At 40.6% G+C, this 23,161-nt stretch overlaps 1 protein-coding gene across 26 annotated transcripts in view; it reads left to right on the top strand.

The window, feature by feature from the left end:
- Nucleotides 1–23,161, top strand: part of RH1 (RNA helicase 1) — a 40,943-nt gene that overhangs the window by 5,903 nt on the left and 11,879 nt on the right. For 17 of the 26 annotated variants that reach the window (XR_016040438.1, XR_016040432.1, XR_016040433.1 and 14 more), the window contains 3 exons: nucleotides 570–807; nucleotides 3,714–3,948; nucleotides 17,681–17,941. Coding sequence is in view for 18 of the 26 variants with exons in the window: in XM_088846304.1 (XP_088702430.1) it covers nucleotides 689–807; nucleotides 3,714–3,948; nucleotides 17,681–17,941 (615 nt within the window). In the remaining 8 variants the exon portion in view is untranslated. Of the gene's footprint in view, nucleotides 1–569; nucleotides 808–3,475; nucleotides 3,610–3,713; nucleotides 3,949–17,680; nucleotides 17,942–23,161 lie in introns of all 26 variants that reach the window. The other 9 variants (XR_016040437.1, XR_016040436.1, XM_088846309.1 and 6 more) reach the window with 1 other exon arrangement.

The following is a 23,161-nucleotide window of genomic DNA, read 5'->3' as shown; positions in this document are numbered from 1 at the left end:
CATCGGATGGTTGTATGTAATTGTGACCACTATACAATCCAAAAAAAAAACGGCACTTGTATTGTAGCAAAACAGTGTTTTACTGTAGCAAATAGCCAGTTCTCTTCTAAACCCGGGCGATTCCCTATATATTCATAGAACCGACACAAGATGACCAATTCCCGGGTCGGACCGAGCGATTTCGTGCCGACCCGGCTTTTTTTAATTCACTGGTTCCTTTTGCTGCTGATTCGGATAGTTTGGGCCTCTAGAGAGAGAGACAGCTGCGTTGCTCAATATGATATGTTAACTCGCTTTGAGTCAATGTTGATTGCCCAAAATTAATTTGAGTCCTATCCGTCAGGTTTGTATAATTGTATGTACCCAAGCTCCTGTTTGTTCTTTTCCTTTTCAAGCACCTCTGAAACACTCCTTTCCGGTTGCCCCTTCGCCCTGCTGCGCCTTAGCTACTAACTTGAACCTACCAAACCTAAACTAAACTAAACTTACAACGAGTTCAGTTGTTAAGCTATTGTTTCAAAGACTATTTAATAATTAGAGACTAATCGTGCCTCTTCTTTCTGGCACAGAGAGAGAGAGAGTGCTGCGTTGAGAGAGAGATAGAGGGGGCTGCGTTGTTAGAGAGAGAGGGCTGCGTTGTTCAAGTACCCTTTGCTGCCCTCTTATTTCTGGTAGACAGAGAGAGAGGATGGAAGGGGAGGAGGAGCAGAAGAGTGAGCCTGTTCTAGCATGGATGAGAGACCCTGTGGACATTGACCTCTATCAAGCAGAATGCCCCCTCAGGCTGGTGCCCGGCTTAGACCCCAGGTTCGTAATACCTCTCCTTCTTCTTCATTTCTCATTCCGCACACAAAACCTTGATTTCCTCATCCTTCACTGTCTCTTTATCAACTGTTGTTTATTTATTATTAGTCCTTGGACTGCATTTTTGAAGCACTCTGTGCAAAATCTTAAACACAAAGAGGCACAAAACCAGAGAATTATTTGTTGATTGAATATTGATGAACTAGTGTCATTATTGCTGTCGAGACTTAAATTATAACATGAAACTTCACATGCGTATGGATTTGGTTTGCGTGGGGGTGCTTCGAGAAGCAATTTACTCGATATCCACGGCAAATTGTCCATTTTTACCTGTAACTTTTACTTGTGAATTGCATGACTTCTTGTTGGTTTCTTTTCCTTTTTTTTTTCATCGATAACTTTTTTTTTTTTTTATCATTATTTTAACCTGTAAATGATGAGTAAAAGAGGTCCAAAACGGCTAGCTAATATTGGATTTTGTTGTTCTAAGTAAAAGAGGTCCAAATTTTCTAGCTAATGTTGGACTTTGTAGTTCTGCCACTTTTACCCCCTGAGGCTCCCCATGCAGGAAGAGCCACCTAGTAGATGGCTCTTCTACCCCGGACCAGCAATAGATTGAGCCAGAATTGGGGCGTCCTTTTTTCTTTACGGAACAGCTATGATTTCAGGTTGAAGTTTATCGATGAACAAATAAATGAAGGTGCTTTATCTGGGGTCAATGAAGCCCCAGATGTCCAAGATGAGGGTCCTCATTTTATATGGTGAGAAGTATGGTGATGCGATCGGGGTGTCCACGAGGTGATCAATGAAGGCAGAAGATACAGGGGCAGTAGTTGGGTAATCGCTGATAATTGACTTGTCGTAGTTGATATTGCATGTGAGGTTCTTTTGCTCGCTCACTCCTTTGGCCTTCCCTTTTAACACCCTTGTCTATGTATGTTTCTCGATCTGAAACTTCTATCAAGATGTGAACCAATCCTAACTTTTTAGAAGCTGGGGATCTTCAGTCAAGGAGGATGAATTTACCACAAGAGGTACCAATCTGTTGAATGACTTGGGCGTTCCACACTTGGAAGGGAATGCTTGTGGCCCAGATCCAAATTTTCTTGAATCTTCTGGCGCCATTAACAGGGACTGGGGGTAGTTGTAGCCTTGTAGGCTCGCCTCCTTGAATATCAAGTGTTGGATGTGCTGAAACTCTCACTGATATTGGAGAAAGAACAAGACTAAAACCCCTTCTAGCAAATTGCAGAAATGTCAGATTTTCAAGAGTTTCTGGCCCTGGATGTTATCCCTTTAATGTAATGTCAAGGGGGGAAGAAATACTGACCAAGGAGGCCGTGAGGCAATGCAATGTCTCATCAGTGATTGGTACGCCCACAACAAAAATGTGAGGATCAGTGACTGACTATGATTTGTTGTGGTGGCCATGGAGGGGCATTCTGGTTGCCTGCTGAGGGGCAAGATGGCATATGCAGGAATTTCTGGAAGTGGTCCAACTTGCAGGGTGGGGTGGTTAGCAAAGATGAAAAGAGGTACAGGATGGTCTGTGGGACAAGAAGGGTCTACAGGCTCGAGGAGTGAGTTTTGGGGGGTTAGGGTACTGTAACTGATGGTATGGGACGGATAGTGGTCTACCATGGATGGTCGCCTTGGGAAGGTTGGAGTAAGGTAAAGTTGGGGGCGTGGGGTACTGTAACTGATGGTATGGGGGGAATAGTGGACTACCATAGAGGATAGGTTTGGGAAGGTTGGAGTAATGTAAGTTGGGTGAGCAGGAGTGAATAATGGAGTAGCATTTGGATGGTAGTAGAGATAGAGGAGGTAGAATGTGCCCCTCTAGGGGTTGGGGGGGCTGTGGGGATGCTACGTGATGGCGGTGATGGGCCATGTGGAGGGGATGCATTCGGATGGGGGCCGGATTCTTTTCTGGGGGCCTTCATCTCTCATCTTCAGCCAATATATCAACTGTTATATAGGTCTATTCATGTTTTTCATCAGCAAAACCGACATGCTCGTAATATTTCAAAAGGCGTGTTTAACATGCTCCTAAATAATTGATATTCAATGCAAATTGCTCTCTTGAGTATTTGATTTCTTAAGATTGGGGTTAGTTGTTCTTCATGTGCCTGTCTCGTTCTTTCTGTGCCCGGTTTATCAAACAAGTTAACACTAAGGATAACATTTTTAATTTAATGCATTGGGAGCTTCATTACATATGTCCTTACCCATGCTTTGAGTCTTATGTTTTGTTATATAATTCTTTGAGTCCAGAATGGAAAATGTTGTTTTGTAAGTAGAGTCTTCTAACAAGTTTATAGAATGGTCTCATGACACTAAATAAACTGCAATACAATGGCATCAATGCCTTGACTACCTAGAAAACATGTGTGGAATCCTTGAAGGGGTATGTCCATTGATATTTATCGTGTAAACCTTTGTAGTTGAGTCACATTCTATACATTATTGGACAGCGTTTAACAAGTTTCGTATGCATGTATACTCATGTGCTTTGGGAAACATTTCCTGGCCAAACCCCTAGTAATGGCAAGTTATTTTCCTGTCATTGCGATCTTTTATTTGAGTGGCTATTTTCAAATCTGATTTGCAGTCCACTTTCATGGACTTCTATTGGTGACAAGTACATTACCTGTGCTCAACATATTTGCAGGGATCAATGAAATTATCTTGTATTTCTTATGCTCATTGGACGCATTTAGAAATTCTATCACTTATCCTTCGTAATCTGCGATCACCAACTAATTGTTGGCTTGCTACTTCCTAAACCTAGCATCATTATTTGAGGTCTTATCTCTTTCTCTCTCTCTCTCTATATATATTAGTATAGGCATACACTTAGACTAAAACATATATGGTTATTGAGCTTGTCACTTTAAACTTCTGGGCAGATTGGTGATGGCATTGCAAAACATGGGAATTAGTTCACTTTATCCTGTGCAATCGGCAGTCTGGCAAGAGACAATTGGACCTGGTGCTCTGGAGAGAGACCTTTGCGTAAATTCACCAACAGGAAGCGGAAAGACATTGGCTTATGCGTTACCTATTGTCCAAATGCTCTCAACTCGTTCTTTAAGACTTTTGCGTGCTCTAGTTGTGCTGCCTACTCGTGATCTTGCACTGCAGGTATATCTCCATAACTTCATTTTAAATTGTGAAGTTTGCTACACGTTTCCTTGGTTTATGTGATGGATTAATTGAAGAGTGTGTGTTGATGCTCATATCCTTAAGCACGCAAAATAATATAATTCAGTTATTTTCATGGAATTATACACTGCATCATGTACTTTCCCCTTTGAAAGAATATGGGAATTCCCTGTCAAGATAAAGAAGAACTAGTATCATATATAGTTGTATCGTTTTTTCTTACGGACAGCATAGAGAAGAAGCAGGGGTGGTAGGATGATTCAATTGGCATGGGTTTCAGTTCTTGAAAGTAACCTATAATTATTATTTAAGCAAAAAAGGGAAGGCTGTGCCTGAAATAAATCTTCAATACAATAGACCTTAAACACGCACACAAACACACACACACACACAGAAATATGGAAAGTACTCATGACAATATTGCACTTGGGATTATATACAATTATCAGTGTGCTCTAGCGATATTCCCTACAAATCTATGACATAAAAATTATGATTCTAGCCCCAATGTGCAACATACGATCTGTTATATCTAGGTGTCATGTTCACATAGAATATGTGTGATCACAAACGATAATCTCAAGATCTCAGGTCGTGAGCCATGTAAGCTATATCCTGTCCCATTATATCCAGATACACCACAAGACATAATACAATGTTAATAGATGTGATGTTATATAACATTTTCATTTTGAATTTAAGTTGAATGTTAAGCTCAGAAAGGGTATTGGTAGTTGCTTTTGTTATGATCCTTAGGAGGGAATCTTGCTTCTAGGAAGGTTGGTGTTCCTTTGGAGTTTGCCTTTTTAGATGGAGACCAGGAGGGATGTGCGAAGTCGAGTACTGCCTGTAGAGGAAGTTTGTGTCTAACCAAACACGCCGCAGCAGAAAAAAAAGAAAGAAAAAAGAACTGAAGGGAAGGCTGTGTCTATGCGATTGGTGGAGAGAACTAAGGAGATTATTGGGATATCGAGCTTATGGTAGTGACAATGGCTGAGAGCAGGTCATTTTATTGATGGAGAATGAAGACCCGCCTTTGTTCTTTTTCTCTGAAATTGGTTGCAATGGTGGGAGGAGTCCAATTGTTACTTCATGGCAGCAGATAAACATAGATGTGCATGGAGTGGGGCAGAGGTCTGATGCTCCAAGGGTGCTGACAAACAAAACGTGCATGGAATGGGGGAGAGAGAGAAAGGGCAATTGCAATAACGGTGACCCATGGCCAACAAGGAAGTCGTGTCTTCATTTTGTGGCTCGTGAATCAGCCAAGTCAGTGGCTCCTGCCACTCTACCAGAGAAGAGTTTGCTGTCCTCTTCTATCATGTCAGCCCATAGTTATGGGGATCTTGGTCAAGGGGTGGCGAACCCCTCTTGGAATCTCGATGTGGCAATCCCAGAGTTGGAGCTTAAGCAATACTCGCTTCCTACCATCAGGGGATCTTGATCCCGACCTATTGGGATTTCGGTTCCTAACTTAAAGGGATCTCGATCCTTGACTGCAAAGGAACTTGAACCATTCCAAATTGTCTACTTAATTCATGATTTTCATTAGTTTATATTATTACAGAGTGCATTACGGTGATGGAATTATTTCATATATTTGCTTTTTCTCCTTTTTTTTTTAAAATCTGTAATTTATTAATTTTTTCCTTGGATTTCATAATGCCCTTTGTGTCATTTCATGCATTTATTTTATCTCACTTCAAATATTCTTCCCTAAAATCTTTTCCTTGATTTTTAATTATTAATTCTCTCGTAATTTATATATTTATTAAACAAAATGTCTTTTCTACGTTTCAAAAGTGTCCACTCAATTGACGACTTTTTTATTTTAAACTATTTGAAAACTATGGCATTTTTATTGATTTATTTATTCTCTTAATTTTCATGTAAAGAATTTTGCCTCAGAAGAAAATCTTTTCTTGGATTTCATAATGCCTTTTATGTCTTTCATTTATTAAGTACTCCATTAATGTCATTTCATGCATTTATTGTATCTCACTTCAAATCTTCCCTAAAATCATTTCCTTCATTTGTAATTCTTAACATTTTCGTACATTATACAAATTGTCTTATCTACCTTTCAAAAATGTCCACTCAATTGACAAACTTTTTTTTATTTTATATTATTTGAAAGTGTATGAAAATAATGCTATTTTAATTGATTTATTTATTCTCTTATATTTCATTTTAAAACTTTTCTTTATAGTAGAAATCTTTTTTTGGATTTTGTAATGCCCTTTATGTCTTTAATTTCTTAAATAATCTGTTTATTTAACGTTTGGTACATTTATTGCATCTTACTTCAAATCTTCCTAAAATCTTTTCCTTGATTTTTAAGGACTAAGATTTTCGTCCTTTGCGAAATTTCATATAATTTTTTTTATTTATTAGAAAATCTAATTTTGGATTTCATGATTTTCTTATGTCTATCATTCCCTTACGTCTCTAGACTTGAGTGTACCTTTATGTCTATAGACTCTCAAGTGTACTCTCTGGACTCTAAGTTTACTCTTTCTAAGTATTACTCTATAGACCCTAAGTGTACGTTTTTTGGCTTTTGTAATTTTTATGGGACTTTCTAGCAGCATATTGATAATGCTAAAAGATTGATTGTTTATTAGTTTATTTTTACATATCATTCCTAAAAAAATTGATAGGACATATTTGTAAGTATATGCGCACACAGATATTTATGGATTTAGGATTCATGTAATTGCAATAATATGTAGTAACAATTGCAAATCCTATATATATATATATATATATATATATATATATATATATATATATATATATATATATATATATATATATATATATATATATATAGGGTTATGTTAGGGTGCTCACGCTATGGAGTAATTTATCATTGTACTCAAGAAAGTTTAGACATTTTTACACCCTTGTTTTGTACATGGGGAATTTTTGTAATATGGGTATTTTTGGTCATTAGGAGATGTGGGACGTCACCCACATGGAGCACACAAGTAGTGGCATTTAATGCTATGCGGGTGATGTCACACCCCATGTGGATGACGTCGAAAAATGTTCTCAGTGTGATCAACTCTAATCAAGACAACCCATATTTCCTTCTTCTTGAAGATTCATTATCTCTTATTCTTCTAAACTCGAATCTTTCTTTCTTCATCTTTGCTTTCTTTCATCATCCTCATCTTCCTTTTTCGAAACTCTATTCCTCCATATCTGGGGGCACCTGCTATTCATGCTACTATTCATTATACTGTTCATGCGACTGTTCTTTTGTTCAAAGCGTCATATTTCAGCCACAAAACTCTTGATTCCCTCTTCATCTTATTTAAAACTCTAGATTTCATTTAATATCTATAGTACTAATTCTTCGTAACCTACTACTTTTCTTCAAAAAAAAATCCTAGCTGTTGTTCTCCTTTTTGGTTCTCGAAATCTAGTGTGTTGGTTTCTCTCTCTTCTTTCTTCTTCCTTGAAATCCTTGCTCTCTTGCTCTTTCTTATTCTGCTAATAGTGTCCTTGTCATCTTTTTATTGTTTTATTGGTCTTCTTGAACCTAACTTATATAAGAGATCAACTGTTATTAGGACACATTGATGGTTCCTTTTTTTTTTTGGGGGGGGGGGGGGGCATGAGCGCATTGATGGTTCGTGAGTTTCTTACAAAAGAAGAGATCAGTAACGATTGAACAACTAAAAGTCGCTCTATCCAACCCCTTTTATGATGCTTGAGTATCTTAGTATCTAAGGACCAGAACCTCTTTGGTTGGAGTTGTTCCACACTTTTAGGGGAACTTATTCCTCAATCAACTAAGGAAAAAGTTTATACATGGTTGCAACCTTATACTATAGAAGTAAGGTGCACCTCAAAATCTAGTAGAATAGAGTGTTCCAACGTTGGAACACCTTTCGATTGATCATCTCGAGCTTGAGATGTATGGATATAAAGAAATAAGCTAATTTCAAATCCTAAAAATAGTGTATCATGTAACAATTTATCTGGGCTGTCTATTTTCAAGATTTTCTAATATTTATAGATCTGCTGGACCTGTTGCTGTTTTTGGAATCTTAAATTATGTAATTAGGGCTGAACAGAATTTTCAATCCGTTGTAAGGTTTTCAACACCAAAACTAGATCTTCCGGAAAAATTTAGAGGTGTCTTACTTGTATATTATAAGGTGGGCACCTTGTACAAACCTTACATTCCTGTCGTATTTTCCAGGATGCAGAAGCCTTACTTATGCATCTTTGAAGTCAGCTTCATGCATGTAAAAAAAATGACATGTTTTTTTTTTAATAAAAGTTAACATTGTATTGCTGGCAGAGAGTTACATTGGAGAGTGTTACAAGTAAGTGAGAGTTCGAGATCACCCTAAAGAAGGGTGACTCGATAAAAAATTGTGCTAGCCTAAAATGTACAGAAAGGGCTTATAGACCCTCCCAATTACAACAACTTACATGAAGCTTTTGCAAAAATACATTGAGATAGAAAAAAAACCAAAAAACGAGCCATATTAAGTCGTGAGCCCCTTGTCCTGAGCAAAAAAGGAGTCGGACCCCGGTAGCGCTTGTCCTTGGCCCTGACTTCTAGCACCCTCTTTCGCCAAGAGATCTGCGATGTCGTTGGACGTCCTTCATATATGCCTCCATGAGACGTCCATATCCCTGCATATATGATCAACTTCGTCAAAAGTGAGGTTAAGTACCACGGTGGTGACCTCGTTCTCCTTGCCCAGGAGATAACATTTTTTGAGTCTCCTTCCACTATCAAGTGAAGGCCCCAGGAAGGATTGAAGAGTTTTATGCCTATTAAAAGGGCAAGAGCTTCGGCATGATTGGAAACCTTTATACCAATATATTCTGAAAAGATCAAGAGGAGGTTGCTTTGATGGTTGCGGAAGACCCCCCCTGCCTTGCCGGGCCAGGGTTCCCTAGGGAGCACCCATCGAAATTCAGTTTGATGCATCCTTGGGGTGGTGGTTGCCAATTATAAGGTATGGTCACCACTCTCGGTTGGTGGTGAAGGACATTAATCCATTGGGTGAGGAAAAAACTTCCTGGCATCCTTGAAAAATCCGTGTGGTTGGAGGCCCAAAAGGTAACCAGAGAGTTAATCTTGTGAAGGCGAGCTGGTGCGTGAAGTTTAATGCCTTGGAAGATTCTAGAGTTTCTTTCCAACCAAATGGACCATATGGTTGCTGCAATAGTTGCCTTCCTACCTTCGGCCAACATGAGTTGAGATCGTAAGAGATCAAAGCCTTGACCGAAGGAGGGGTCACCCATTGAATGCCAAAAAGTTGCAACACTTGGCCTCAGATGTCGAAAGTATAGTCACAGTGGATGAACAAATGTTGGTTCGACTCCTCACGTAAGCATATGGCACACCTATAGGGGATCGGGATCCCTCTCTTTTGAAGTTGGTCCACTGTGAGAGCCCTATGGGAGCATGCAAGCCAGTTGAAAGTTTGGACTTTTGGTGGAGCAATGGTGGCCCAAACTTTGGATTGGATTGCTGTTGGATTTGCCTGGAAAGTTGGGGGCAGAATTAAGCTTTTGTAGAAGGATGCTATCGAAAAAATACCAAAGGGGCCTAGCGTCCAAATGATAGCATCACTTCCTTGAGGCGAGAGGAAGTGGGAGTGGAGAGAGGTCGAGAGTGACTGAAAATGGTTGGTTTCTTCTTCAGTAAGATTCCTTCGGAAGGCAGGGTTCCGTACTCTACGTCCTCATGTTAAGACCATTTCCTCAGCAACGGAGGATTCATTGTTTAGAGCCAGAGAGTAGAGGGTAGGGAACACCTCTCTCAGAGGGGAGGGTCCTATCGACAAATCAGACCAGAATCTCACTCTAGAGCCCTCTCTAGGATGAAACCTTATGAATTTTTTGAAATGGGAAAGGGCCGAGGCAAAGGATCTCCAGGCCCCTGAAGCATTGTACCAGTGACTCCTTCAAGGATTTTATATTTTTTTCGTAGGACCTGAGCCCAAAGAGAGTTCGGCCGGGTGGCTAGACGCCTCCACCATTTCCCAAGGGGTGCTTGGTTTTGTTTACAAAGGATTCGAATACCAAGTCCTCCCTGCTGTTTGGGTAGGCAAATGTTGTCCCACTCTACAAGATGGAACTTTGTCTTATCAGCCTGCCTTGACCAAAGGAAATTTTGCATGGTTTGGTCAAGTCTATTGGCAACCTGGGCTGGCATGTGAAATAGAGACATGAGGTAGATCGGGGAGTTGGCAATGGTAGCATTGATCAAAGTCGTTCTACCTGCCATAGAGAGGAATCTACCCTTCCACCCTTCCAAACACCTGTCTATCTTGTCTAGGACATGGGACCCTTGCCTTTTCTTAGGTTTTCCCAGTCCCAAAGGGAGGCCTAGATAAGTAGTCTGTAAGTCTTCCACTTTACACTCCCACCTCGAAATGAAGGATTTGACCTCTGTTGGTGTCAGGGCTACACCCAACATTTTTTATTTTTCCATATTTACTTTGAACCCTGTCGCTGTCTGGAAACAACTAAGGAAGAGTTTGAGGGTTTCAACTTCATTGCAAGAGGCATCAATAAACACCAAAGTGTCATCTGCATATTGCAGATGAGACACCATTGGTCCATGTGTACTACTCCTGAAGCCCTACAGAAGGCCAATCTCATAGAGCCGGGAGATGGGGCGACTGAAGACCTCTGCCGAAATGCGAAAGGACGGGGGAGAGGGAGTCTCCTTGGTGGAGACCCCTTGAAGAAGGGAAGTAGCCTTTAGGGGTTCCATTGATAAGAATAGAGAAATGTGAATGAGAATAGCAACCTCTCATCCACTTTCTCCATCTATCCCGGAAACCTATTTTTGCCATCGACTCCTCTATTATTGACCAGTGCACAGTCATATGCCTTTTCCCAATCAGTTTTGAAAATAACGCCAAGTTTCTTAACAAGGTGCCTCGAGTGGATGCACTCATTAGCTACTAAGGCCCCATCAAGAATTGTTTGTCTTTGAGAAAGGCAGATTGTGAAGAAGATATAACTGAGGGAAGGACTTGTTGGAGTCTAGAGGGTAGGACTTTAGCCAGGATCTTGTCAGAAGAATTCAGTAGGCTTATAGGGCAGAAATTTTTGATTTCCTCAGCACCTTCTATTTTGGGGACCAGAGCAATGAAGGTAACATTAATGGCTTTGTGGAGGGTACCCTTGTGGAAGAATTCCTCTAAAAATTTGATGAAGTCAGGACGGAAGGTGTCCCAGGACTCCTTGAAGGGAGCAATCGGGAATCCGTTTGGGCCCGGTGCCTTGTCTTTGGCTAGAGCATTGATTTCTTCCTTTGTGAACTGTTCCTCTAGCCAGACAGCTTTTTCATCAGTGAGGGTAAGGAAGTCAAGGGAAGTCATTCTCGGTCTGGGGCCAGAGGGGGCAGAGTATAGAGTCTGGAAGAACTCTAAAATTGCCTGCTCTATCTCAACAAGTTGAGTGAGGTTTCTGTTATTGACCTTTATCATCGAAATCGAATTGTCTCTCCTGCAACAATTTGCGATGCGATGAAACAAGGCAGTGTTATGATCGCCCGCTTTCAACCAGGTGATTCTAGATCTCTTGAACTAGTAAATCTCTTCTTTTTTGAGGGTTGAAAGGTACTCAAGTTTAGACTTAGATCTAAGGGCAATCTCCAAGGGTTCCAGTGGCCTAGTTTCGTCGAGACGATCAAACTCTTGGATGATATTCAACAGGGAGGACTTGAGTTGGGAGAAGTTGCCAGTGATGGATCGACTCCAAGTTTGAGCGAGGTTCTTAGGATTTGGAGTTTGGTTTGGAGGATATAACCTACTCTGCCCGAGACCTGTGAGGCAGGGGAATTCCACAAGGTTTGTAGTAGGGTAGGAAAGTCCTTTTCTTGGAGCCAGTGAAGTTCAAATCTGAAGGGCTTGGGGCCTCTCTAAATGGCATCTGTGTCGAGCAAAATGGGACAGGTTTAGCCTCATAATTCTATAACACTATAAATGCCCTATGTAATCATCTTGATATGGTGCAAAATATCCTCTAAGTGAAAAGAACAAGGTCCATTATGTTTTTAGAGGTTTAGGGAAAGATTATAAAGTATTTGTTCCTCTGTGATGATGACGACTCTATTTCCCTCGTTTAGCGAATTGCGGCCATTGTTATTGCAGCATTTTTCAACCTTGGACCCTCATTAAAATGTCTTCTACTATTGATTCTCATCCTGTTTTATTGTCAAACAATAATTCAAACCTTAATGCATGTTGGAATTCAATCTCGGTGGAAGTGGTGAAGGACATAAAGATAAAGGATGTGGAGGTCAAGGTGGAAGAACTAATTTTCATCCTAATCAGGGTCATGATCTACTAAGCTACTCCTTCAGCAGGTTCATCTATCTATTCAGATGGTGGTGTTCTTTGCCAGATATGTGGAAGGAAGAATCATACAACCGTTAAGTGCTTTGATTGTTATAAACCCTAGTCAAGTGAAAGTGAAGTTTTGCCCTAAATCGTTCTTTGGAGAACTTTACAACCATCTTACTTTTAGAGTAGGTTGGGTTGCAGTTAGTGGTGTAGGTTGGGTACGGGTTTGTGGTGCTGTAAATCATGTTTTAGCGATAGTGGTATGTTCTCATCCCTAATTCCTTACTCTGATAATGACTATTGTGATAATTTATGAAACTTCCCTTAATATCACTCATGTAGGAAGTGTAACATTGCACTCTTCCTGATGTCCTATCTATTGATCTAATGTATTCGTTTTTCCTAAAATGTGTCAAAATCTTATTTCAATTTCTCGGTTAGCCCGTGAAAATTTTGTTTCATGGGTATTTACTCCAAATTTTGTTTTTTGAAGGAATAACAATCAGGGTCAACATGCGCGAAATGGTATTGTTGGGGACAACTTTATATTATTGATGATCATGTCAAGAAGAAGCTCTCATTGTTCTTTCTTCCCTTTGTGTCAATAAAGATGCTAGTGTTTGGCATCATCGTTTAGGTCATTACAGTCCCCAGTGTTCGAATAAATTATGTAAAGAGGGCTTAATTCCCTCTAATCTTGAGATTTAATTGTCGTTTGTGTCATGGATGTCAGTTGGGTAAACATTTGAAACTTCCATTTATGATTCATAATAAAAGAGCTTCTGCGCCATTTCAATTAATTCATTTTGATGTTTGGGGTCCATAGTCTTCTTTATCTAGTTCTTTATATGGTGATACATTTGGGGATGATTTTTCTCGTTTCATCTGGATATTCTCTCTTATGAAAAAACCTGATCTTCTTGGCATTTTTATGGAATTGAAAATCTTTGTTAAAAAACACTTGCCAAAACATATATGTCTACTTTTGTAGTGATGGAGGGGGAGAGTTTTAATTCCATAATTGTAAAGCTTATCTAAAGAATAAGGGGTGAAACAACATATATCATTTGCGCACACCTGAGCTAAATGGAGTAGCAAAGAGAAAACATAGGCATATCAATGACGTTGCATTATCCATGATGTTTATGGGTGGAGTTCCTAAATTTTTATGGATAGAAGCATTTCATACAGCGTTTTATCTCATCAATAGGTTGCCTATATATTTTCTGCATGGAAAATGGTCTTTCTAAGTTCTACTTGGGAAGGACCTTGATTAGTCCATGTTGTGCTTGTTTGGATGTTGTGCATATGTTCATATTGTGAAGAGTAAAAGAAATAAGGTATCCCCAAAGGCATATGTTAGTGTTTTTATAAGGTACGTTGAGGAATACAAGGGATATGTGTGTTATAGTCCTATATTGAAAAGACTTCTTATCTTGAGACATGTAACCTTTGATGAATGTGGGATGCTTATGCCTTCTCATTTTATGGATGCTGGTTTTCAGGTAAAAGGGAAGTGCCATTGCATCGTGAAATTATAGTCGACCCATAAATCCAAGTTGTAGATGAGACATCACTTTTGTCGATAAAGTTGTAGATAGAATTGTTGCGCAGCAAAGTCTTCAGGGGCAGATAATTGATGAAACTCCTCCAAGTCTGGGGGAAGAGTTCGAGGAATATAGGGACTAGGGTCTAAATGAAGACTCTTATAAATTGAAGACCTTCATAAACTCATCCAATCTTAAAAGCACCAACCCTATCCCTGTCCTTGTAGTGTCTACCAGATCCTAAACCATGTTAATCCCTTAGGCCCTCATTGCACCAATGTCACAACCTCCTTCCCTCCTAACATCAATTGTATACCTCCCTCTAAGATTATCTTAGTGTGGCACTTGAGTTCCTAACAAGCATCTATTTGGGGATAAAAGCATCCATATTTTCTTTTTTCACTAAGTTAGCGAGGGTTTGGGTGGGTATTTCACACATGTTGTATTGATGCATGAAGGATGTAAATGTGGGTAATAATTCCAATAAAGGGTCTCAATGGGCTCTTACAAGCTTTCTATGCACATAAACTTCTCAATATATGCATTAAAGTGTGTTCCGAAATTCGATCTCCTATCTATAAGTGATTCGTTCTTGTTCATCCTTTTTTGCAACAAATGTGGTATCTGGATGCTATTTTTGATCTTTCATGTTATCTCCCTTAGAACCCGTTGTAATGATTAGTTGAGATCTTCTTTCAACCTTTCATTTCTTTCTTGCTAAATGAACCATATGGTCATAGGAGTGAGACTTTTTGAAGTTTGGTGAGGATTTTAATTGTGAATTTCTTTTTGAACCAATTTGCTGGGAGACGTGGGATGCTTCGGCTTGCTATTGCATTAGTATGGAATCTCCACAGTATGATTTTGTATGTTATTCACAGATTTGCATGAGATGAATATGTGGTCATCGATCTCATTATCGACCTTACACATGTGACATCATCATCATCATCATCATCATTAGAACCTTATCTCAACTATTTGGAGTTGGCTACACAAATCTTGTTAGTCTGCCTTATCAAGGGCCATACCTTAGTGAGACCATAAGTCGCCAGCCTTCCCCTTGCCCTTTTATAGCCTTCCACTTGACCTAAACGACACTTTCTAACTGGTGCTGTATTGGGTCTATGCTGCACATAGTCAGCCCACTTAAGTCTACTTTCCCTCATCATGTTGCCTATTGGAGCTACTCCTAAGTTCCTTTGAATGTATTCATTTCAAATTCTATCCTCTCTTGTTTTGCCACTGTTCCATCTCAACATTCTCATCTCAGCTATACTCATCCTATGGGTATGTTGTTTCTTAACCGCCAAACATTCCGTCCTATAAAGCAAAGCTGGTCTCATGGTTGTTTTGCAAACCTTCCCTTTCAGCTTCATTGTTAATGCGGCGATCACATAAAACTCTAGTGGCACATCTTTACTTCTCCCACCCAACTCTAATTATATGATGACATCTTCCTTAATCTCTCCATTTTCCTGGATTATAGATCCAAGATATCGAAAATACTCTCTTTTAGGTATTTCTTTTTTTTGAGAATGTTAACTTTAATATATAGTAAAGGGTCCTAACAGGGTAAGGCCGAGGAAGCTAGCTAGCCACAAGAGACTAGTAGAGGTACAGGGGGGAGAGAGAGAGAGAAGAGAGAGGAGAGGAGATTGAATTAAAAGGTCATCTTTTAGAGGGTTAAATTGAGAACAAAGCAACCAACAAAAAGAAACCCATCCAAAAAACTAAGCCGTCCTTCACGAAGAAACCCATCCAAAAATAAAAGAAGTCCTTCACAGATAGCTGCTGCTTTGGCCAGGGTATCTGCGTCGTGGTTTGATTCCCTCCACGTGTCCTTCCAGAAGGCCTGAATTCCCCTACAAAGGTGGAATATTTCGTCAAAGATGTGAAACAAAGTTGAGGGAGTGGAAGAGAATTTTTGGGCCCAAGTGATCACGTTCTTGGAATCTCTCTCTACTGTTACGGTCTCAATCCTATGAAGTGAGAGAAGCCTAATGCCTTCTAGGAGTGCTAAAGCTTCTGCCTCCATGGATTCCTTGTGACTAATAAATTTGGATATGGTTGCTATTGGTTCCCCCAGGTGATTCCTACAGACGACACCTACTCCTGAAGGATGAAGCCTACTCTTTTAGGTATTTCTTGCCCATCAATCTTAGCTACTTCCTTGTTTCTACTTTTATTATTACTAAACTTGCATTCCAGATATTCTATCTTAGTCCAGCTAATTTTAAAACCTTTAGATTTTAGAGCATCCCCCCAAAGTTCTAACGTTGCATTGATGCCGCTTCTAGTCTCATTGATCAAAACTATGTCATCCGCAAACAACATACACCATTGTACATAAGCATTGTATAAGAAAGTGCTTAAACATGCGACATGTGCTGCTCAATTGGAGTCGCCATCTTTGCATTCTATCCATTGTAACTACCGACTTTTGGAAGGCTCACCATTACAACCAATAGGCCCTAGGGTGTATCGGTCTTTTCCATATGGCCACTCCCCCGAGGCTCTATGGTGTATCAGTCTTTTCCATATGGCCGCTAGTGTCCCCCCCCCCCTCTTCTTTCTGGCCCCTTTCTCTGATTGTTGGAGTATTTCACTGTACTACATGGGGTAAAATCACTATTATCATTGGGAATCCTTGTGAGCCTATCAACAAACCCATCATCACCTAAGGCCCTCTGGCTGTGACATATAACTAATGGGAGAGTTTTGTATATGGCTTTCCAAGCTCAAGAGTCTCTCGTTGTGGCTCTTGAGGTTCTTATATGATGTCTGCAAATATGTTTTGTCCCTATTAGTTCTGACCGCATGGATTGTGTTCCACTCTTCAATTCGGACCCATATTTTGGTAGTCAGGACTTGTTAATTTATTTGATTTTTTTATGCCAAGTCCACCTTCACTCTTTGATTTGCAAATGGTGCTCCTTTTGACAAGGTTTCAGTGTCTTTACTTTTGTTAGTTACTTGAAAGAAAATCTACATAGAGCTTCTCTAGGGTGTTAATGGTGGTTGTGGATGGTTGGAAAGTTGAGCACCGGTGATGTGTGAGTGGGTAGAGGTATGGTTGATAAGGGATACTCCACCGGGATGGGTTAGATTTTCTGGTTTCCAACTTTTGAGTTTTGACATGGCTTCTCTGCTAGGGGCTGACAAAGATTGGGAAGAGTTTTCCGTGAATAGTGGTGGAAACCTGGTAAGTTGAGGTTAGTTTGGATGGGTTGCATTTTAGGAACTGACTAATTTGAGATCTCTCTAAGTTGGGAGGAAATGAAGAAGAAATGTTTGTTTCGGTGGAGTTATTCTGTAGGCCAGTTAGTTGGGAGAGGCATGAGTTGATGACTGAAGTTCATAGCTCCCATAGTAGAATAAAATAGATTTGACATGGACTTGGGTTCAAATCCCACGGTGAACTGTCCATGTTTTCATCCCTTTGATGTTCCCTGCCAAACCACCCACTTCTCCTGCCCGTGTGCTGCCCTATGGCTTGTGACTCTACATTATTACCATTTGCTAAAAGCTCCATCACATCCCCTTGCCTCTTGATGCCTTCCAAATGGCTTAGCTTATCCCTATTCAAAAGTTCACAATTTTTTAAGCATTTGTTTTGCCAAACTATTTTTACTTCACATACAGATGCATGCTTGTATCTTGAGTTCCCTCATTCTTAATTGTCTCAGCTTGTAGGTAGCATGGCAATTTTTTAGTGAGGTTTGAAAATATTGAATATTATGTGTTTGTATTAAGCTCTCTTTTCTAGTTGGTTGGTTAAGAATGTGCAGGAAGTCCTAACTCTGTAGTTCTGTTTGCATTGTCCTACAGGTTAAGGAAGTATTTGCCGCTATTGCACCTGCAGTGGGCTTACATGTGGGTTTGGCAGTAGGTCAAACATCAATAACAGATGAGATAGCAGAACTTGTAAAGAAGCCAGCATTTGAATTCTCTAATGCTTATGATCCAGAAGACCTGCAGTTGGAGACATCCATGGGAAGTTCTGTGGACATACTAATAGCGACTCCTGGTAGGCTAATGGATCATGTTAACACAACAAAGGGTTTCACTCTGGAACATCTTTGTTATTTGGTAAGTGTTATCTATTTTGTTTCTTTTGATAGGAAGATCCTGGATGTTTTCTTTTATTGATAATATAAGGTTCATGGAATTGTGGATAGATATTTCAAGTTTAGAATCTTAGATGGAGAAACAGGTTGATGGTAATTGGTTATGTGATGTCCAACTTTGTGAATTGTTTATTTTACTTTCCGTTCTTATTGTAAGTTTTGGAAGTCCATTTTCTCTTTGGTTAAACATCAGTAACTATACCTTTTAGTAATGTTTTTTTTTTTTTTTACAATAAAGTTCACTGTATTTCATTAGAAAGAGGAAACAAAATTCCAAGGGGTTTAGTGACCCCGGTGGTCACTGTATAAAGGACCAAACAGGGTCCTGACAAAATGCCAAAAGTAAAAAACTACACTGGGAGGTAGAGAGGGAAAGTGGCTTTAGGTCCCCAAGGCGGAACTGGATGTCTCCTCCTTAGCCAACCTATCAGCTTCTGAGTTTGCCTTTCTATTTATGTGCTGCCAAGTGATTCTGAAATCTCTGGTGATTAACAAAATTTCTTCAAAAATGTCGTTGAGACACCACAGCCAATCTGATCGATGAGATACCCAGGTGATAATGTTCTTGGCATCTCCTTCCACTATCAGGTTGTGACTCCGATGGGTCACACTTCCAAAGGCCCTCCAAGAGGGCAAGGGCCTTGGCAAGGGTGGAGTTCGCGATTCCAATAGGACAAGAGAAAGACATCAGAATGCTTCCATCACTAGGACAAAGGAGCCCCCCTATACCTGAGGGTACCGGGTTGTCAAGGGGGCAACCACCAACACTATACTTTTTAGTGTTGGTTTAATTATTGCAAAAACTGGATTTCTTATATTGGATAGACATCCATTACTGCCGAGCACGAGCACCAGGGTGGCAATGACAAAGGACCTATCTAACCCGGTGAATACTGACCTTAACTAGCCCTTGAATCAAATTGGCTGGTGTATGCATGAACTGGGTAGTCTTGGCTTCTGCTGCCTAATACAAGTGAAATTCTTTAAACAAAAATGGCTGGAATATTCTTACATCATTTCATATATTGAAAACGAAAGGGTTCCTCCACTTGTTGAAAGAGGGAAGAAGCGAGGGAGAATAAATGGAGGTAGAGAGTATAAATGGAGGTAGGATGCAATCCATTTTGGGATGAAGGGGAGGTTCCTGAAACACCCTTTCTTACCCAAAAAGGTGATTTGGCGATTGCTGTATGTCATACTCGCACTTTTGGTGAGGAAGAGGTTTTACAAAACCGACTGTAATCTCCAGAAACGGACTCCACCATTTAAACAGTAATAAAGAAAAAAGAAAAACAAGGAAACGACAGAGTTATCTTCCCTAATCATGAATTAAGAAAATTATTTAACAGGCGTCATTAATTTGACTGGTTGTTGTCATTATCAGTTGGACTGTTGCAATGCTGGTCAAGGAGCCCAAGAGTGGTTTACCAACACAGTAGTCGCTTTTGAGAAATATATATTGGGGATGTTAGTTTACCTGTATTTCATGGGATGGAGATGAATATTTCACCTTCTTCATAAATTAGAACTTTCTGTCAAAGTTCTTGGGACAGCTATTGTGCGTGCTGCTTCAACCGTGCTTATATTCATTACCCAAATGAACTTCACCTGGGTGAGCTTGTTCTGAACAAATTCCTACGGTAATTTTTTTGATCAAACATGGTGTTATGTAGAATGAAAGCTTCAATGAGTGATGACCAGATCACTGTTGGAAATTGTGTTGTGGTTTTCTTTCATGCCATTGATAAGTTGTGTAGAAAATATATATATAACCAAAAAGAGCACAGGATTTTTAGATCTTTGTGCCACATCAGAATTTTACTTCTACATGATAAATTTGTTGTTAATTGTTGATTTGGGTTTTTCTAATCCATATTTATATATGTGTGGATCATCAGTCATTGTACTTACAATTTTACTATAAGACAAAGGTTCTTATTGGAACCTATTGTCATTCCAACCATGTAGATAAGTGAGTGAAGGAAAGAGCTAGAGGCCTTTAGGCGGTGCCCAACATCAATCACCCCCAACTGACTCATAAATTTGAGTTCACATACTCCCATTGTTTGCGACAACACTTGCACAATTGCTATACTAAGGAAATATTTCTGAGGCACCATGACAGCCCACTCTCCAGCAACTCTTGCATGGGGTTTTTTGCGTCCACCAACACTCTTGCATGGGATTTTTTGCGCTAGGCCACCATCACATCCCAAACAAACACCACATAACGCAAGCGATAGCACCCCACAATCAGGTGCTAGCTCGACCCTTGCACTTCCCACAACCAAATGTAGCCCCACCTAACACAATATACTACATACCACCAAAGTCCAACAACCCCAAACTAATAGTTTTACCACCTCTCTACCAGTCTTATGCCAATGCAGCAAAGTCAGCCAGCCCACAACATCATCCAATCAATAGCATATCAAAACCCTTAATACTCAAAGCACATACATATCAACCAACAACCATCCAGTTTCCCCTTTGCCACCTGGTTCAAGGGTTTTCACAGATCCAAGGTGCTTTTTTTCAAAGAACAGACCTCAAAAATTCTTTCATTGCTCAATTCAGTCCTCCCTGGGATGACCAAAAAAATATTCAAAATTGGACTGCAGTCACTTGGAAAATCAACCCAAATCACATGCCATCCAATATCAAAAGAAAACGCATCTCATTTCCTTCGCCTTGAAGGAGATGGCCGATATTTTTTTTGAGAAATGTTAACATTTGTATTAAAGAAGGAGATGGCCGATATTGCCACTGCTAGCAAGAAGCTACACTTTTGAGGGGGGAACTTCTAACTTCTATCTTCGAGGCCCCATTTCATTGCCTTTCCTCAAAGAAGATTCTGGATCCTGTCCAAGGTATTCCCATGCTTGCCTGGCACCACTCCACTATCGAAGCCGTTAGGGATCACTGCAGTGGTTTCCGCATGGTGGAGCAAAACCTTCCAAAAACTACCATTTAGGACTGATCTCGCATCATTTTAATTCAAACTCCACTCAAGGAGTCCTTGGCAAAAGAGTTTGCCCTCCAAATTGGAGTTCGGTTCTACTCCATGACCATTTCGACTCAGGTATTTAAATCTCGCAACACCATTGCCAACCACCAAGTGTGCCAGTCTAATCCTAACAACCTGTTTAACCCTATCAATGCCATTGCAGTCCACCAAGTACCCTTATCTACTCCCAAGACCGCAGATCTAGAGATTACACAGGTGGACCGGACCATGGTGATCTGCAAACACCGACATCCCAAGCGAAGAAGTAAGAACAGATGTGGCAAATCTCTACAAACTTTGTAGATCGCCATATCAGCATCAGCTACCAATTTCCCAATCCAACGGCCCACATTAACACCTCAAAGCTGACCTCTTACTCTTCCACATGATCCCACTTGAACCATGATCCATCAAATCAGGACCCCTCCATGTCATCTAACTGCATTCACCACGACCTTACTCACTCCACATTGGCACCCCTACATGACCCTCCCACCAGCCTATTCCTAGCCCTCCACCCTGGCCCAACCCTTGTCCCATCTTGACACCCTCTCTACTCTAATAACAACGCATCACCACCCCATCCTATTCCTAAACTCTCAACTTACGCAGTACCCTATACCCCACCAACCCCAAGAACTGACCAAGGTGGCAACCGAGTGTCATGCCTCCTTAAATGTGACATGGCACAAGGGGATAGCACAAAATACTATTCCCCCCAAGCCCGGTTCATCATCAGCCTTGCACTCTCAGTTAATGCACGATGCTCACATTTTAATAACGTGGACCCCTTTTGACAAACGGTCATATGTCAACCTCAATATGATAATAATATCTGACATGGCTATCGTAAGACAATGGCACATACTCTAGACGCACAAAACACACCATACTTAACAAGCTGCTCACATTTGGCCATATCTCTCCCATCCCAACACATACTGCGTCAAAAACGTTGATGGAGACTACTCAGCCACCTCCCTCTAGAGATTCCAAATGAAGTGGAAATGCAGAACACCGTACAAAATTCTTTTACATTACATGTGCACACCCACTGAACGCTACCTGTCCCATCTAGCCCCAAACACCTAAATCCCAATCTCACTCCTCTGACACTTCATGTCCAAAGGAGCTCCCCCAACAATTATTCCCTTTCCAACAATCATTCCTTTCCCACATTGAACCCCTGACCCCCCTCACCGTAGTTTATATCAGTGTTGAAAAAGTCAGCCGCCTGGCCGCCTAGGCAGCGTGACCAACAATCCGCCTAGGCTATGCCTAGACAGGGGGGGGGTCTTGGCTGGCATGCCCAAGGCACCTCCTAGGCGGGTCTGGGCGGCCGCCTTGTGTAGACTCCTTAATTTTTTTATTTTTTATTTTATGAAAGTCGTCTTAGAAAGAAATAAAAGTCAAGTCTCATTTAAGGCCCTTCTCTCCCTCCCCCACGCTTACACTCTCATGGGTCCATGTGCTCTCTCTACATATAAGAAGAAAGAGAGGATGGCCTCCAAGTGTTTGGTTGAAGGCCTCTTTCCTCTCACACACACACATATATACACACATGGACCCATATGCTCTCTCTTTACATGTAAGAGAAAGAAAAAGAAGAAGATGACCTCCAAGTGCGTGATGCGAGTTCCCTCTCTCGCTATCTCTTGATCTTGGCATATTAGAAGAAGAAAAAGAATAGTGTTCAAGGTCTCTCTCTCACAAACATGTATCCATATGCTCTATCTTTCTTACTCTACATATAAGATAAGAAGGAAAAGATGATCTTTAAGTATTTTCTGCGAGGACTTACACACGTGCACACATAGACATGCACACCCACAAATGATCTTTTAGTATTTCATGCGAGGCTTTACACATGCGGCACACACATACATGCACTCACACACCTCAGGCACAAATAACAGATACATGGCCCCCCCACTCCAACACCACAGGGCCATCTGCCTAGGCAGTCAGGGCCCCTGGCCACCTAGGTGGGCGCCTCTACCTTTTTGAACTCTGGTTTATACCCTACCACAACCCTGATTGCCTTCCTAAGCAATCCTCTCCCAACCCCCCCCCCCCCTTCCCCCCCCCCGCCAAATAAAAAAGAAAAAAAGAACCAAAAGGTTCCCATCTCTTTCAACTCTGTTTTTCCAGCATCTACTACCTCCAAAACCCTAT

Source organism: Amborella trichopoda, chromosome 9, assembly GCF_054954075.1.
Source record: "Amborella trichopoda isolate Santa Cruz 75 chromosome 9, AtrichopodaSantaCruz75HAP2 v2.0, whole genome shotgun sequence".
Classification (NCBI taxonomy): Eukaryota; Viridiplantae; Streptophyta; class Magnoliopsida; order Amborellales; family Amborellaceae; genus Amborella; species Amborella trichopoda.
Note: the sequence above shows the minus strand (reverse complement) of the source record. Positions and strands in the feature narration are given on the sequence as shown.